Source organism: Haliotis cracherodii, unplaced genomic scaffold, assembly GCF_022045235.1.
Source record: "Haliotis cracherodii isolate W230 unplaced genomic scaffold, xgHalCrac1.p SCAF_7, whole genome shotgun sequence".
NCBI lineage: Eukaryota > Metazoa > Mollusca > Gastropoda > Lepetellida > Haliotidae > Haliotis > Haliotis cracherodii.
In genome coordinates, this window is record NW_027266330.1 from 13,518,588 (window position 1) to 13,530,865 (window position 12,278).

Consider the following 12,278-nt stretch of genomic DNA (forward strand, 5'->3'; position numbering starts at 1 on the left):
TACACTTATCCAGTCAGTGCCGCGAATGCTGCCCAGGGCGGTCACAAGAGATAATGAGTTCAGCGCTACCGTCTGGCCTTATGTGACATGACAATGAACAGTTTTCAATGCCTTTGTAGTATTGTACAACATGTGACAATCGAGCTCCAAAATTTCATATTTGTATATATGATATTAGATTAAAAGTATTGACTTGATTTGGTTCAATAAACTTACTAAAGATCTACTTGTGCGTTTCTTTTTTTAAAGAGTGTACTCCACCTGACCAAACTAGTGACCACACATTGGACAAGTGTATTTCGATTTGCTCAAAGTCATATTATGTGCATGGTAAATCTGAGTCTGACACTTAACCACATTGTAATACGAGGAAATGTTGAGTGTCACTTTTGTCTGAAAACTTTAATCAAACAAAATAGAACTGTTTGTTCACAGTATTTGATCTCAGTCCAGTCAATCACACAGTTGATTTGTGTCAAGGACCATAAAGCCAAATCCCACAAATGCCAAGTTCTCAAAAGTTCCACAATTTACTCGGCAGAGTTGCTTCCCTTAGCCATGCAAGGATCATCAACATACCCATGCTTGTGGTAAACACAGCAAAGTGGTGAACCCCTAGACCCTGCATCACTTCGGGCTTTCTTCCCACATTAAGCGGACACACTGGGATAGGAGAGACATCTGGTCAAAGTCGTGCAAAAGGTTACAACACTCAGTAAAAGCAACAAGCAACAAGAGCTTTGAGTCGGCCCTTAAGACAAGCAAGACGTGTCGGGAACCGGTTCTGTCCCAGAATTCCAACAGGCTGTTTATTTAGAATAGATCTATTGTCCCTTCCAATGATTCTATAACTGGAATACTGTTAAAAGCGGCATTAAACCCAACTCACTCACTCACTCCAGTGATTCTGGTGCACTTTGCTTCTATAAGTAACACACAAATATATAATGTTTGAATGCTTTATTATAACTGAGTTAACAATGTACTATTTATTAACAGTTTGTAAAGTGTATCAAAAATAGTAATACTATGCCGAGAAATATAATTGTAAAACAGGCACAAATTATTGCATAAAATTGTAAAACTTAAAAAACTGAAAAATTGAAAATTCTTGAGAGAAAATAATAGTCTTTTGTTTTAATTTTGTTCTTAATTTCTAAACAGCAAAGCAAATAACAATACTTTGTAATGATTATGCATCAATTTTATCACAATTAAATATTTACAAGTAATTTGAGCATGGGGGACATTAACATTGTACAGTTAAATTGGAAACACCTAACTAACATTATTTCCAATTTCTGATTGTGTTCTACTTCAAGCAAACTTAAAGTTATAGAAAATATATTCACTTAACATGAATATACAAAAATAGCATGTCACTGATCAATTTCGCAACTATTTTTGAGAAAAGCTTGCAATCCTACAGATAATACATAACTATAAATTGTGAATGTTTCGTAACATTCATCAGGACGAGGCACCATTAATGCATGTCGGGGAAGCTGTCGTGCCCTGTGGTGTTGACGCGGGGGTGGATGTTGCGCCCGCGGAAGCTGTCCTGGGGTTCCCCTTCGAAGGAAGACAGATGGACCAGCCTGTCCTCGCTGCCCTGATAGGCGGGGTTCATATACATCTCTGGACGCTGTGGGTAGCTCTCACGGTCCACACGCTTCTGCTCCATGCGGGATCTGGAAACATGAAGTGGAATATAACTAGAAGTGTTTGTAGATGACAAAACAGAAGCAGGCCTTTCTCCACTGTTTCCTCCAAGCTTCTAAAGGCTTGAAATATCATGGTCAAGGTCTGAAAGTAATGCTTTTGGGTGGGAACTTTCTTCCAGCCCAAAAGAATTACTTTCAGACCTTGACCTTCATCCAAACAACTTCAGATTTAACAAAATTACTACCAAGTCTCGGTATACTGTCCAAGTAAACGTGCAAACAGTAACCGTTACCGTCTATGAGAGATGCAACTGTGTTCACAATAACCTCAAGGAGGACCTTGATCTTTGATGGACAAGGCACCAACATTTCAGGACTTGTAGAGGTAACAACGCCTCAGAAACTTACAATGATAATAACTGTTTTACAAAAACCCAAATGCTGACCTTGACCTTGGCAAGAACCTTTTCAAAGCAGGGCCCCATCCCAGGGAACTACATACCAAGTTTAATGGAGACTATGCTCCTTGAACTGGTGCCCATCTCGAGTCTGGGCAGGTATGTTGTAATTTGTGCGATGTTCCAAACTTAGACTGCTTGGTAGATGTAAACTGTTAAATTGACCTACAACCTAAACTATGAGTTGTCAGGGTAGACAGAGTTCCTTACAGATTTGAATCAAACTTGCTAGGAGTGCCAAAGAAAGCGTACACCACAAACCATTTTCTGAACTTTTGAGGATGCACGAAGAGAATTCCCCATTTGGAAGAAGTTCATTGAAGAATAATCCAATTGTCTAAAGCACCGTGGGTTCGAATCATGATCTGTGTCTGTCTTATCACACAAAACTCCAGTGAACATCTATGTCTATCTTATAATCTAAATTGGAGGCATGAGTGTGGGGGGGGGGGGGGGGGCATTGTCACCAGAAACCAATCATATGATTGTGGGTTCAAATCCTGGTTCGCCCCAATTATATTTCTAGGTTTATCAGCACCATACCCATGCTTGATGGTTTTTCACAAAGTGGTAAATGTCTAAGACCTGCATTACTTCAGGCTTTCCTCCCACATTAAGCTGACACACCGGGATAGAACTTGAATACTTTTCAAAGTGGAGTAATTATCCAAACCACATGTAACAATGGACAGAGAGTAGAAGTGAAATATATATCATACAAATCTTACCGTCTCATGCAGACCAGTTTCACAATGACAGCAAGTACGATGAAGAGGATGACAGCGCAGGCCACGCCGATGCCGATGGTGGCACTGAGACCAAGGGTGGATGATCTGCTCTTGATGGATTCTTTCACCTTGCACACTAGACCTGAAATGTGGAACACAGACCTTGAAACAGGCAACACCAGAAACATGGAAGGCTAGACCTGAAATGCAGAACACAGACCTTGAAACAGGCAACACCAGAAACATGGAAGGCTAGACCTGAAACATCCACACTATGCGAGACCTACATTGTAGACAATACTACTCACCTCATAAAGCACATAACGCCACACACAATGTATGCTCAAAGCGTACAAGAAAGGTTGCAGTTCAGTCAATGAAGGCAATCTTGAAAGGTGAGTCTACAATCAGTGCTGAAAGATCTTGGTGCCGTTGTACAAAGCAATCTTTGCGCTAAGGTGATCGTAAGTCCACATCTTAACATAGACTTATGACAGTCGTAGCGCTAAGCGCTAACTCCTAATTCGAGTAGGATTTTGGTTGGTTGGTTTGTTGTTTAACACTGCACTCAGCAATATTCCAGCTATATGACAGCGGTCTGTAAATAATCGAGTCTGGACCAGACAATCCAGTGATTAATATCATGAGCATCAATCTACGCAATTGGGATTGATGACATGCATCAACCAAGTCAGCAAGCCTGACCACCCGATCCCGTTAGTCGCCTTTTACAACAAGCATAGCTTTTATGGCAAGCATTGGTTGCTAAAGGCCTATTCTACCCCGGAATCTTCATGGGATAATTTGAGTAGGAGACTGTTCTACTCAGTTGCAGCAGCAAAGGAAAAGTAGTGATAGCCATAGATGACAGTCTTTTCTTCTGGTGCTCAGAGGGAAGTGAGATTCAGACCTGAGGGTGCATGCTGGTGTGTAGATATGAGTGAGTGAGTGAGTGAGTTGGGTTTAACGCCGCTTTTAACATTATTCCAGTTATATCATGGCATGTCAGCTTAATGTGGTAGGAAAGCCCGAAGTGATGCAGGTCTTAGACGTTTACCACTTCGGTGAAACCCACGAGCACGTGTATGGTGCTGACAAACCTACAAACATAATCGGGGTGAACCGGGATTCGAACCCACAATCATAGGTTTCTGGCGTGTCCAGGGGACGCAACTCTGCACAGCGAATCGCGGCGCCTTAGACGACTGGGCCACCCGTGCCCCCGTGTAGATATGAGGAAGTTTGGGTAATTACAGGAGCATCTCCAAACAAGCACTGGAAGGGAGGCTGAGAATTCTGAACATGCTTCTGTAACACATGGAGGCAGTGTAATCTGGAGAGGACTGGCATATTGTGATCATAAGTCCACACTGAAAGTCAGGCCATGCTGTGTCCATACTCACTATCCATTGTGACCAATGAATACCCATTGCAGTCTCATTGATGACACAAGTTTTGTTTGTTGTTGTTTAAAGCCGCACTCAGCAGTATTCCTGCTATATGAAGGCAGTCTGTAAATAATCAAGTCTGAACCAGACAATCAAGTGATTGATATGAGCATCTATCCACGCAATTGGGATACGATGACATGCATCAACCAAGTCAGCCTCTTACGACAAGCGTAGTCGCCTTTTTTTTATAAAAGGCCACTTCATTTACAAAGGGTGTCACGTATCACTACGGACTATCGTAGCTGTCTGGAGCTAGGATGTTTGTGTACTAGATACACAAGGAATGCAGTGTGATCTCAACTCACCATCAACTGTGGTCCACTCAGTTTTGCTGACTGCAGGCTGACAGGAGACACAGGTGTTGTTGTTGGCGATGGTGTCGGCGGTGTAGCACTGTCTGCCGATGTTACAGGTGTTGTCCTAAGTGGGTTGAAATAGACATGTTATAACTAATCATGGCAGAAGGTGCACAAAGTACAAGATCAATCCGTCCCTATTGTCCCATGAATCAGACCGCCTCCGTGGTCTAATGGTAGAGCGTCCGCCCAGAGAGAGGAAGGTCCGGGGTTTGATCCCCAGCCGCGTCATACCAAAAGACGTTCAAAGATTGTACTTGTTGTTACCCTGTCTGGCGCTCGGCATTAAGGGGCTAAAACAAGGACTTGTCAGCTCAAGTCAGAATACCGTGTCTGAGTGGGGTGTTCATATTAAACTGCAGCATGGTATCTCAGTGTGCTAGCACTATAAATCGGCATCAGTCCGGACTAGTAAAAGCAGCCACACACACACACACACACACATACACATGCATGCACGTCGCTATATAAGTGCAATAATCTTGGACGCGACATTAAACCCCATTTCACCTCACCTCACCTCATAAATCATGTTATTTCATGTGTTTGGTTACCTCCCTTGCCAATCCCAAAGCTCCTTGTCTGGTCCAGGGAGTGTAGCTGGATGCACCAGGCAATGACTGAGGATAAACTTGCCATATTGTCCACCAGTAACCAACTGATTTGTCACAATGAGCACACACTGTAATTTTCCTAGGACATAGCCTCATTTTAATGTAACAGTTCCTTACAACGTGTCCTCACCTGATGGTAACACTCCCTGGCAACATGCCCTCACCTGATGGTAACACTTCCTGGCAACATGCCCTCACCTGATGGTAACACTCCCTGGCAACATGCCCTCACCTGATGGTAACACTCCCTGGCAACCTGACCTCACCTGATGGTAACACTCCCTGGCAACCTGACCTCACCTGATGGTAACACTCCCTGGCAACATGGCATCACCTGATGGTAACACTCCCTGGCAACATGCCCTCACCTGATGGTAACACTCCCTGGCAACATGCCCTCACTGATGGTACACTCCCTGGCAACATGCCCTCACCTGATGGTAACACTCCCTGGCAACATGCCCTCACCTGATGGTAACACTCCCTGGCAACCTGACCTCACCTGATGGTAACACTTCCTGGCAACATGCCCTCACCTGATGGTAACACTCCCTGGCAACATGCCCTCACCTGATGGTAACACTCCCTGGCAACCTGACCTCACCTGATGGTAACACACCCTGGCAACCTGACCTCACCTGATGGTAACACCCCCTGGTAACAAGACCTCACCTGATGGTAACACTCCCTGGCAATGTGACCTCACCTGATGGTAACATTTCCTGGCAACGTGATCACACTCCTGACATGTGGGGTCGTAGGCAATGAACACCTCCTTCTGACTCGGAGTCACACCATCGTTGCTAATGGCAACTAGAGCTGCATAGTTACTGCCCTTGATGGTTGAGACGGAGCAGCGTACTGTTGTCTCAGTAACCAGCACTGCAGACGTCATGACGGCCATGTTTCCTGGCACTCGCGTGAATCCGTTCTCGTTAATCTGAAGCGACAAATGGAGGAAGTGAACCATTTGGACCAGACAATACAGTGATTGACATCATGAGCATTGATCCATGTAATTGGAATATGATGACATGCATCAACCAAGTGAGCAAGCCTGACAACCCAACTCTGCTAGTCGCCTCGTACGACAAAAATAGTCGCCTTTTATGGCAAGTATGGGTTGCTGAAGACCTATTCTAACCCGGATCTTCAATAAGAGATCTAATTGCATTGAATATTTCTTGATCATGATACCCCAAGCCCAGTCTCATGTGGTGGTTTCTTTTGTTTTTTTTGTACATCCACTCTTGTCTGATACTGGATTATGTATTTTGTATGTATTCACTATAAGGCTGAAATACAGCTGATGACACTTTAGATTTTAACCTACTTACTCATATGGATTAACCTTGTGGGTTTCCGGGTTAGAATAGGTTCCAAGCAATATATGCTGGTCACAAGAGAATCAGATGATGAGGGGACGTGGTCGATTGCGTGTCATCTTTTCCCCATGACATGGATTGATTCTCACAATATCAATCACTCGATCCAGACTGGATTATTTACAGGTTGCCAATTTAATAAAAATCAGACCTAGTGCTTGCTACTAGTAAGACCTTTCTATTGACCAATCAGAGCATCGCTTTCCAGCTCAGAAAGTGACAGTTGGAATGTGTTTCTGATCATGTAAACTTGAAAGGGTGAACACAAGGAATTCTGAACGACAGATACGGGCTGTAAACTGATTCTGTCAAAATCATCAAAATGGAAGAGACTTTTCATTGCCTGGGTAAAGTACTGCCATACAATATTGGCCACCTATTAGACGTTACAGATGTTTCTTTTGTTATCTCATGATTTCAATGTTATCAGAGAATTCCCGGTTTGATCCCGGGTGTCTTACCTCCACTATCTCAATGTGACATCTGAGAAGCTCAGACTCCACGAAGTTGCGTCCAGAGACGAAGATGTCGTTGCAGGCCTGGGTGTTGGAGAACTGACAGAGTCCGAAGTGCTCGAGACCGTGGAGGATGGGAGGTTGCAGGTGGAGCTTGTTGACGGAGCAGTCGGCGCCGAGGAAGCCAGAGTTGCAGAGGCAGATTCCTGGCAGACAGGGAGACAGGAATAGTCACATATAATGGACAGGCTTCATCTGTTGTTTCCAACTGCAAGGTCTTGATGCTCATGATGAAAATCACTTGATTGTCTGGTCAACTCAACTACCCGTATTTACATATTGCCGAGGGTGACATTAAACAACAAACAATCGCAGGGTCGTTACAATTACAGTCATGTAAAGGCAGTGATGTAGGCCAGTGGTTGAAATGGTCTCTCGTCTTGTCAAGACCTGGGTTTGATTCCCACAAAGGCATCATTGATGAAGTCCAAATTTGTTGCCTAGTGGCGACACCATGATGTTAATTCAACTACAGTGTTCCTTCGCTATTGCGCCCTTCAATATAACGCTAACTCGGTTACAGTGTGCGGTAACGCATGGCTCCCAAAATTTACTTATGTTTAAATTAACTCAAAATTTACACGCACACAATGTTTTTCACCAACACAAAAAACATTATCAGCTGCTCAACACGAGCACATAACACCGGAAATACCAACAAATCTGAACTAAAGGGTATAATTAAATTATTACCAGTATGATATCTCACTATAAAAACGGGTTCATTGTTTATCTATGGTGTGTGAAGTGATCGCTAGCCTAGATTGCACAACTCACCATTATTACCCACAACCAGTCAGATAAGTGCTATTGATGCCTTGAAACAAACTTTAGTTGCCAAAGAATGCATACATATGTCACAAATGCCATACTTTGACTTGTTAAAAGTCATATTTGTAGCGCTGTAGCGAGGGATGACTGTATATGCAGCTCTTTACTGGCTAGTGGTATACACAACCAGTCCTGATAGATTTTTGCTCATCTCAGACGAACTGACTTAACCTTGGTCCCCTCACAGCCCTTAGCAGTATCTACATCCGAAATACATAACTAAGATCTATCAGATTTACGGAATTGTGTTTTGATGTCGTAAGATCTAACATTGCTGACGGTAGCATTAAACATACAAATCGTAGGGTCCTACAGTCTTGAATACACTATACAAACCACTGCCAAATAATCAAATACATACATAGTAACAAAGTAATTTTCTGATTTTTGACTCAGTGGTCAAGTGGCGCAAACATTTGTTTCCAAAGAAAGATGCCTTGAACAGATAAGAACGATATGTTGTATATCTTTTCACAGAGATTCAGCAAAATCAGGCCTTAAAATTTCAGATGGACTCTTGGCAGCCATCTTGATCAAATTCCCTCATGGTAGGCACTGCTGATGAAGTAAGTAAAAATTTAAGTCACACTGATGAAGCTTAAATACTACCACCACCACTACCACAACCACGCAACAAGTAGCAACGAAGGAATTACCTCCATCACATCTGCCGTTGCCGTTACAGTCGATGGGGGTACAGGCGAGGTTCATGATCTCAGCGGCGATCTCCTTGGCCCGGGTGTCGGTCTGGAAGATGGGGTCCTTCTTGATGCCACTGATGCAAGTCTCCTTCAGGTCCTCGTTGGTCTCCTCCGCGAAGGCTGTCGTCCCGGTCATCTGAAACACACCACAGGTGGTAACTATATATGGTAAGGGACATGACAGTTGGATGTACCCTCTGTGGCGCCATGTACCTGAGCCGATATCTTACCGCCATGCTTATCATTTACCACAATTAAATACAAACGGATATTGAGAGTTTGTCACGAAGTAATATGAGCACCACATCACACGTGTCATTTAAGTCCACCTTAATATTGACCGTCTCCGTGGTCTAGTGGTAGAGACTCCGCCCGGAGAGCTGAAGGTCCGGAGTTGGATCCCCGACCGCGTCATACCAAAAGACTTTAAAAGATGGTACTTGTTGTTACCCTGTCTGGCACTCAGCATCAAGGGGCTATAACAAGGACTGGTCGGAGTCAGTATACTGTGTCTGAGTGGGATATTCATGTTAAACTGCGACATGGTATCTCAGTGAGCTAGCACTATAAATCGGCATCAGTCCGTACTAGTACAAGCAGCCACACAAACCCACACACGTAAATGCATGTCGCTATATAAGTGTAATAATCTTGGACGCGACGTCAAACCCCACTTCACCATGTTAATATGCATTATGTGACACCATTTCACTGTCAGGAGCTGGAATTGCTAGCAAAGTAAAAAATTAGACTCGTGCTTGGCTCTTGTCTGTGTATTCCGACTATTTCTGCTGTCCTCACCCTGATATCGTCTACACAGTTCTTGATGTTCTGGTCAATGTCGGCGGTGTTGTTCGTCACCTCGGCAGCTTGACTACATTTCTGGTTCAGTTGAGCATCACGGATCTTCTGCTCGCAGAACACTGTCGCGTTTTGCTCCGTCCATCCAGTGGATGTTGGCCAACCCGGTTGCTGTAACACACAAATATACTGGAACTGATACCGGGTATTAAACAAAGGCACTCCCAGTATAGTTATTGGCTAAAAATAGATTAATTAAATTATAGTATGAAACATCGCAAAAAGAAACTTGGAGAGTAGATAAACCATCATGGCAGATACCTTCAGAGTATCAACACAGCGCTATTGACCTAGTTCTAGATGCATTCACTGCTACATATAACCACTCGCAGTCACCTGACTGTACATCCTTACCTGGATTTTAACCACGTGATCAATACTCAGTGATGTTTACCGCTAGATCAATATTTCTTGAAGAACACATTTTCATTTTTTGGTATCATAAATTAATAATTGCGATATATCTAGCAAAGGTCAAGAGATGTCATGACGATGTCAGCCACATGATACGTTTTGCAATACTTTGTTCATGATATGATCCAGTGGCAAATTTGCGTAATTATTTATATCGGGAGGCTTGAAACTTCCCGAATATCTGGTCTCATATTTGAAATAAAAATAGTTTATTTATTTCAGATAAAACTAGAGTGGCATTAAAAGAATTTAAAAAAAAAAAAATACAATGATAAACCCCTTGTTAGCCAAATACCTCACAAATACCCAAAATGAACAAACTAAATACATGTACAGGGATTGAATAAGTGTGAAACTATTCAGGATTAAAATATGAATTGATATAGGTAAGTGTGTATTGCATATCTTATCACTTGAGAATATTATCGATTCATTGATGTACAGGTGACAAAGGATACCAGTTGAACTTACAGGGGTATCAACGAAGGTCTCTGGCTCTGTCGTCGCCTGCCTCTTCCTCCGCTTGCTGTTGATGGGCTCGGCCTGGAGATTCATGGCCACCACCTGACTGGTGATGTCCACCGCACCCGCTGCAGGTACACATAACACACATAACTACACCGACCATGACAACAGACAGGTTACCAACCTCTAAACAAACTCTCAGAGCCAGGGTATAATTCCATAAGTCTATACCGTATTTGACATAATAAGCGCCCTGCTCTAATAAGAGCCCACGGCGATATTTGCTAATATATTGGCTCGTGAACAATCTGAATAAGCACCTCTTCCAATTAATAATTGTACACAAGACTTATTTATTCGTGTATAATACGCACTCGTATGTTATATACACCCTTAATTATGGGCAATTAAATCCTGGAAAAATATATCTGTCATACATAAACATTTCAGGCTGTCAGCATAAACCATGAAATTTACGATCTTTCAACTCAAAATAATATTCTAATAAGAGTCCCCTATTGCTAATTTTGAGAGCGCCCTGGGCGCTTCTTACGTCAAATACGGTACCAGTACATCTTCCCAAGGCAAGAGCATCCACTTGCCTTTCTATCAAAGTCTAGCTTCCACCCTTTGATACAGGCTAGTGGCCACGCTTGCCTCAGGAAGTTGACACCAGCATATTACACTGCTCATCAGGCTATGTTGCTGCAAACTGGTCACAACTGGTTTAATACACTACTATGAAAATAAAACTCGCTCAAACTCAAGAATTCGCTATGCAGAGTTTAAGGGTGCTAGAGTTCTCCTAATTATACTGATTTTTCCTTCAGCACCATACCATTGCTGCAAGTGTGACCAACTTGTGTTATTCCAACTCATGCCCCTCTCTTGGCCATTTTTGAAACTGGGTTCCTTCTAAGCGCTAATGGGCATAGTTAAATATATTGTCAACTCCTAGCTTAAATCACTTTTAACTGTATGTTAGGTATAAATTTAAATGCAAGACATGTAAAATCAAAAATTATTCCTGAGGGATTCTTTGACCGAAGTACTTAAAGTCATACATGCATTCTGATTGGTCATATTTTCGCACATAACATTCATCGATAGGGGGGCGAGTCTTCTTGCATGTTACGGAAAGGGGCGAGTGATGACGAATGACCACTGCTAGTGTATGGCGCCGAACTGGTAAACATCGAAGACCTGCACGTGGGTTTCCTCCAATCTGACTCTGACATGGGGCGGTCGGGTAGCCTAGTGGTTAAAGCGTTCGCTCATCACGTCGAAGACGCGGGTTTGATTCCTGACATGGGTACAATGTGTGAAGCCCATTTCTGGTGTCCCCTGCCGTGATATTGCTGGAATATTGCTAAAAGCGGCGTAAAACCATACTCACTCACACACTCACTGACTCTGACTACTGTAATAATATTATTCAACCGACTCACTTTATTCCCACACGATACCACGCTGCACACATACTCACTTCTGATGAGGCCACAGGTCTGGGAGCGTGCGAACATGTCGCAGGTTGCAGTAGCGCCGCATGAGCTGCAGGTGCTGGGCAAAATGGTGTCGGACACATTTCCCTGGACGCCGCTGCTGATGTCGTCCTCTGAACCAGCAACAACTCTGTGAGGAGGAGACAGTAAGTTCAGTCATGTGAGTAGAGGTTAGGGCTGGAGGAGGAGAAATTTACTACCTGGGTACCCAATGCCATATTACCCAACCCTCCCCGGGTAGCCATTGTAGTGTCAAGAGTTGTCCAATTGTCCAATTTTTAGTTGTTTTACCGGACTCCTGGCAAAGAGTAATTAGGTACATCTATAAAACGA

At 43.2% G+C, this 12,278-nt stretch overlaps 1 protein-coding gene across 1 annotated transcript in view; it reads right to left on the reverse strand.

The window, feature by feature from the left end:
* Positions 1-1,004: 1,004 nt before the first annotated feature.
* The window catches only part of LOC139448341 (uncharacterized), a 132,018-nt gene continuing 120,744 nt past the window's right edge, over positions 1,005-12,278 (reverse strand). The window contains exons 75-83 of the mRNA XM_071229885.1: positions 11,930-12,075; positions 10,450-10,568; positions 9,505-9,675; positions 8,659-8,839; positions 7,118-7,317; positions 5,978-6,211; positions 4,607-4,721; positions 2,851-2,992; positions 1,005-1,691 (exon numbers count right to left, since the gene is read on the reverse strand). Coding sequence (XP_071085986.1) covers positions 1,487-1,691; positions 2,851-2,992; positions 4,607-4,721; positions 5,978-6,211; positions 7,118-7,317; positions 8,659-8,839; positions 9,505-9,675; positions 10,450-10,568; positions 11,930-12,075 — 1,513 coding nt within the window. The 3' untranslated portion in view covers positions 1,005-1,486. The remainder of the gene's footprint in view (positions 1,692-2,850; positions 2,993-4,606; positions 4,722-5,977; positions 6,212-7,117; positions 7,318-8,658; positions 8,840-9,504; positions 9,676-10,449; positions 10,569-11,929; positions 12,076-12,278) is intronic.